Source organism: Zingiber officinale, chromosome 10B (assembly GCF_018446385.1).
Source record: "Zingiber officinale cultivar Zhangliang chromosome 10B, Zo_v1.1, whole genome shotgun sequence".
NCBI classification, from domain to species: Eukaryota; Viridiplantae; Streptophyta; class Magnoliopsida; order Zingiberales; family Zingiberaceae; genus Zingiber; species Zingiber officinale.
The window spans coordinates 93,795,245-93,801,379 of record NC_056005.1 but is presented as its reverse complement, the minus strand read 5'-3'; the positions used below and the strand labels follow the sequence as shown (position 1 = coordinate 93,801,379).

At 34.6% G+C, this 6,135-nt stretch overlaps 1 protein-coding gene across 1 annotated transcript; it reads left to right on the top strand.

Annotated features, from left to right (window-relative positions):
• The first annotated feature begins 249 nt into the window (after positions 1–249).
• On the top strand, positions 250–2,624 carry LOC122030546 (protein TRI1-like). The gene is made up of 2 exons (XM_042589755.1): positions 250–581; positions 2,252–2,624. Exons 1-2 carry the CDS (start codon positions 273–275, stop codon positions 2,372–2,374), a joined length of 432 nt encoding a protein of 143 aa, XP_042445689.1. The 5' UTR covers positions 250–272; the 3' UTR covers positions 2,375–2,624.
• The last annotated feature ends 3,511 nt before the right edge of the window (positions 2,625–6,135 follow it).

Genomic DNA, 6,135 nt, shown 5'->3' with positions numbered 1-6,135 from the left:
CTATTGTAATGTGATTAAATGAATAATGATGATATTCTATCATTGTTATATATATAAAAAAAATCTACTACAGTAGGATCGCGTATAATCGCACAATAGGAGTAGCACAGCATATCAGTTATTTAAAACGGAGACAGTTTTTTTTTTTTGGAAAAAAAATCTGGCCATTAAAATCATTAAATGCATTCATTAATTTAAGCGCAATTTCAATTTGTCAAAATGTCAGGGTCTAAAATGGCATTTGGCCATTATTCTTTTAAAACCCAAAAGGCATGGTAGCTGCCTCGATTCCGAGAGAGAGGAAGGCAGCAGCAGAAGCCATGTCTAGGGTTCTTGGGAGTGGCAGAGTGCTCATGGCGGCGGCCAAGGGCGGGGCGAAGGAAGCAGCAGCAGCGAGGGTGGTGACGAAGGTGGCAGCGGCTGCTCCTCCTGCAGCGGCAGCAGCGACGCCGCCGAAGGTGGGCTTGCGGAAGCCTGTACCGGTGTCCCCAGCGTTGAGGAAGTTCCTCGGCGTCCAGGAAAGCACGCGGATGGAGGTCGTCAAAAAGATCTGGGAGCACATCAAAGCCAACCAGCTTCAGGTTCGATCCCCGCCTTTTCCTATACTTTTTTTTTCCCGCACTATGTCTAGGGTTCGGGAAAAGTGTAAACATGTATTTGACCTTCGTTGCTGCCTTTCCATAGATCTTACTATCTTGCAGTGTGACCATTCTTTGTTATTCTAGGAATTTTAGGGTTAGCTCACTGTCTTTAGCCTCTACGATCGTGGATGTCGATTTTGTTGTATCCGCACCAGCATTAACCATTGTCTGCACTCTTTTTGTACTATTTCCGTTCTTATAGTTGTTGGTGTCGCCTACTTCTTACTGTGCTTTGGCGGTTTCTTAGCTGTGGTTTTTCTGTAGGACAAATTTTCACGACTTGATTATTACTTGATTGATGATTTCTGTTGTGAATGATCGATTTCGGGATGAATTTTGGTGTTTGCATAATCTTCTATTCGGTTCTTATTGATTTGGAAGCTGAGAGTCTTTTGTTCTAGGTTTATTTCTCCGTTTTTGAGTTTTTTGGCGATTCGCCTCATTTGCTCTTCTCCATTCACCTCCATGCGACCCTTCGGCCTCCTCTGCACCCCGTCCCTCTGCCCCCATTTGTGCCCCCTTCACCTCCACTCCTTCAGCAGGGGGGCAGAAGCTATTGAAGGGCTCATGGAAGAGGGGAAAAGGAAGAGAAGGCAACTGCGAGTATACTTGCTTCTATCATATATCCCCCTGTGAAACTTTTCCTCATAGAAATTTTCTTTGAAAAATATTTTATTTATACAAAAAGTTTGCTTTCCATATGCAACTTAGCTCTTCCTTTTTCCTTCAGGGCTATACAACTTAAGGTTTGAATATGTTAAGGAAATCTGAACAAGTTTATTCAGAAAAGGAAGTGACAACAACAAAAAAAAAAATAGTTAGAGCATCAAAGTGGCCCCTCCTTAATTGTCATATTGTTTTGTGTTTGTGCTTATTGGATTAGTGGTTCTTCAAGTTTAAGCTACAGCCTACAGAGTTGATAAATCCAGGATTGGTAATTTATTGGCGTCTGCTATGATAGAAAAAAGAAAGGTATAGGATAAGATGTTTATCTTGTCTGTCTACTAGAATTAAGGTCAACTTATTCGTGGTCTAAGTCTACTTATGCACTTAGTCCAACAGTGATTTTTATTTGAATCACATTTGACAAATGGATAAGTTGTGATAGCGATTCAGATAATTCTTTCGTGGATAACCATGGTGCTACAAGAATTTGATGAACATCCTATTGTTAAATTCAGTAGGTTTTGACTGTGTAAGATATCAATATCCCACATAAACCGGGTTTCCCCTTCTTATCTTGCATGTTCATGCTCACTTTAAATGTAATCGCTGGTATCTAATTGCATTGTGTAGCTTATTGCTATTTCTATAATCAATCAGCTTGCTGAGGTATCTCAGAGTTATTTAATAAACAAAAAATGGGAAAAAGAATATATTGTAGGTATTGAAACACATAAATAGAAGAAGACTTATTTAAAGATATTATATTTGAATACTTTCAATTCAGGATTTGTCAATTGGATATGCGATATTTGCTTGCTTGAAAGAGGAGCAAAAACACATTGTTATTGTGATATTTGCTTGAACAACTTACAGAGAGCTAATTCCCAGTTCTATCTGATTGATCAAAGTTTCAGTTCCAACATTTTTTTCCTTCATCATTGCAGAATCCTAAAAATAAGCAGGAGATTCGCTGCGACGAGAAACTGAAGACTATATTTGATGGCAAAGACAAGGTTGGAATGCTCGAAATGGGGAAATTGCTCAACCCTCATTTCCTCAAACCTTAGTAAACCAAGGGATGTTGTCATTGCTGAATGTTTCTGATGTCTGTTGTTAGTTTCTAAGTAAGAAAAACCCTATCCCACTAAACTAGGACTCAGTGCACTACAAACTATGCCTTATGTTGATGTTTCTCATGTGTCTTCTTTATGCATATTGTGCTAATCGCAATGGTACCTTCAGAACCCAGATAAACTTGTCGATTGATCCATCAGCTGGATTGGTTGGTACTCAGTATAAATGTCTCCTTTTGCAAAATGTCTCCGCTCTTACTCAGTTGGATTGGTTGAACTAGGAATGGTTGGTTAGTACTCAGTATTGTGCTGATCGTGATTTTTTTAAAAATAATTTGGAAGTTTAGATTTTGCTCGATTAATTTTAGAAATCGATGATCCTTTGTTTTTTTTGAAAAAATGTGTGATAAATCTGGAGTCGCCATAACATTCGTCTTTGAAATTCAAATTTTAATTAATTAATTAATTAATTTTTTAAATGGACCATAATTTGTAGAATTTGATATTATACAGAATTTATTTGGGATTAAAATACAATTGGTGGGGATCGGATCGGAAAATTATTCTATCCTTGAAAAAAATCCTTAAATTTATGATCCAAGAGTAATAATTAAAAAAAAACTGAAAATTTCATTGTAGATTAATAATTGCGGGTATGCATATAATTATCGGCATTTAACATATTATTATTACATGTATAAAATTAAATTAATTATTTTTATTTTTTTTACTTTAGGAGACAGGATGTGATGATTAGATCAGATTTTAGTGATAGATTAGGAATTTAACATTTAAGTTTCATTATGATATATTATTGAGAATTTTTTTTTTAATGGATAGTAGATTTAAGAATATTGGTCATTAGAATGAGCCTTTATATGTATTTTTCTAATTTATCCTTGTGATCGTTGTGAAATTTTCATAGGATCAGGTCGATCGTCCCAACTTCAACGTTATTTAATTTAGTTATTTTTCTTTAATCAGGTATCATATTTTTTAAATAATAATAATAATAATAATAATAATAATAAGCTAACTTAGCGAGTAACCCTTTAATTTTCTAAAACCCATTAATTTCTTAGAATATAATATAATAGATATTTAAAAATTCATCATCTTAAGGTAAAAAATGATAGAATATTATTGATTAAAATCTAACTAAAAATAACTAAATCATTGTTTAAATTGTTAATTGACAAGCATGATATAGAAACTTGTAAAAACTTATAGTGAATTTGTCAAACTGATTCTTCAACCTAGATTTGTTGATTTGATGTTTGTCGTCGGAAGGACAATTACAAATTGAATGGTTCTTCAGTGTTCCACGAACCAAATCCCTCTAATGCTTGCTTCGGATGTTCTTCTCCACAAGGCACATAGTCTCAGCAAATACAGTCTCTCAGCAACTTAGCAACCTAGCATCACTTCTTACTTGGACGCACACACCTATATAGGTACTCGTGTAGTCCCTAAAACTTCTGCATAAAGTGCAGAAGTGGGAGGAAACGACAACCACGTCTACACAATGTGCAGACGTGGGTGCTACTGCTAACATAAATACTCCCAAAATTCTAACCCTAATTCCGTAAAAGATGAACACAAAATAATAAAAAGAGGACTAAAAGTCTTTTGGATCTCAAAAAAAAATTTAAATGACATTTTTTTTTGAAATTGGACCGTTAAGAATAAACCAATTTCATACTGGAGGTTATGTGAGTAGACCAATCTCGACATGTTATATGTTCACGAGACTTTTATCCAAATGTTACAAAGATATTTACATTGAACAGATCATGACATTTCATATATTCAATTGTCTTTACAAAGTGTTTGTTACATTTTACAAAGTCTCAAAGACTTCACATATTTTTGAAATGACTCTTTAGTCAATACTTAGTAAAAGGATTTGTAAGCATAGCACGTGTAGTGACATACTCAAGAATTATCTTTTTCTTGTCAACAATATCCCTCACAAAATTATATTTTATAGCGATATGTTTGCCTTTGCTGTAATATTTAGGATCCTTCGAGAAAGATATTATAGCTTGATTGTCACAGTACACAGTTACTGGACTTCCACTGTCTTTAACAATCTTCAGATACTTTAAGAACCTTTTTAACCAGACTACTCCTTGCACAGTCGTTGAACATGTCACATATTTAGCTTCCATAGTTAATAAAGCAACAAAAGCTTATTTCTTGTTGTTCCTCAAGATGACGCCACCATTTAGCAAGAATGCATAGCCTGATGCAAATTTTCTATCATCGAGGTCCCTAGCCCAATCTACATTTGAATAGCTTTTCAGACTCATATATGGCCCTTGAAAATAAAGACAATAATTGTTGTCACCTTCTGATATCTGAATAGCCTTTTTACCATCTTCAAATGTCTCAGTCCTAGGTTTGACTAGAAGCGCTGACTAAGCTAACAACATAGCTGATATCGGGATGTGTACACAACATAGTGCACATCAAACTACCAATATAGTTCACTGCATATAGTTTTTTATTCATCTTGGCTATTTCCTCAGGAGTTTTGGGACTCATACTTTTGTTTAAAACAATACATTTCACAATAGATATATGTTCTACATTACAATTAGACATGATGAAATAATGTAACATCTTATTTATATAAGACTTTTATGACATACCCAAAAGTCTTTTAGAATAATCTCTAATGATCTTCACTCATACGATGTACTCAGTTTCTCCTATATTCGTTGTATCAAATTGTGATGACAACCATTTCTTGACTTTATTCACATATCATATGTCATTTCCAGCTATTAGCATATCATTAACATATAATGATAAAATAACATACTTTCCTTTTTCTCTTTTTAGGAAAACACAATGATCCTAATTGATCATCTCGAAACCATAAGATAAAATAACTTCGTTAAATCTTATGTTCCATTATCTTAACGCTTGCTTTGGCCCATATATAGACTTTTTAAGTCTACATACTTTTCCTCTTGGACTTCAGTAATGAAATCTTCTGACTGAACCATATAGATTTCTTTGTTAAGCATACCATTAAGGAAAGTGGTTTTTACATCTATCTAATGTAATTCCAAGTCATAATGTGCCATAAAGACCAAAATAACTTACTTTGACACAAATTTCACTATGGAAGAAAATGTCTTTTCAAAGTCAATACCTTCCAATTAGGTAAACCTTTTGCAACCAAATGAGCTTTGTTTCTGTTAATCAATTTATCATATTTTCTCTTTATTTTGAGAATCAACTTATTCCCAATAGCTCTTTGACCAAGAGGAAGATCGACTAAGTTCCATACATGTTTCTGATTCATAGACTATATCTCTTCAACTATTGCAGCTTTCCACTTTTCTCTAACTTTACATCCCAATGCTTCCTTAATAGATTGAAGTTCATCATCATCAACTGGGAGTGCCATCAATGCCTCATTCTTAATATCAAATCTTTTCTTAAATTTAATTTTACGAATACTTCTTCGTAAGTTAGGTTGTTGAGAAATCAACTCATGACTTGACAAATCACTCTCACTCGGTTGACTAGACTCAGACATCTCTTTTGACATCTCTCTTGTTGATAATATATCTGTTGGATTGTTATCGTTCGATAGAGGGGGGGTGAATATCGATTATAAAAATGTTGAGAAGAGTAAGCGCAGCGGAAAAGACAAAGTGAGAACAATGCTAACACAAGAACCAATTTTACTTGGTTCGGAGCCTTTGGCGACTCCTACTCCAAGGCCCGCACACAAGGGT

What these genes read in the sequence shown, in the direction of transcription:
- LOC122030546 (XM_042589755.1), top strand. Translation starts at nt 273, where the DNA reads ATGGTAGCTGCCTCGATTCCGAGAGAGAGGAAGGCAGCAGCAGAAGCC. An exon ending in TCAAAGCCAACCAGCTTCAG is followed by an intron (nt 582 to 2,251) that starts GTTCGATCCCCG and finishes TCATCATTGCAG; the next exon opens with AATCCTAAAAATAAGCAGGA.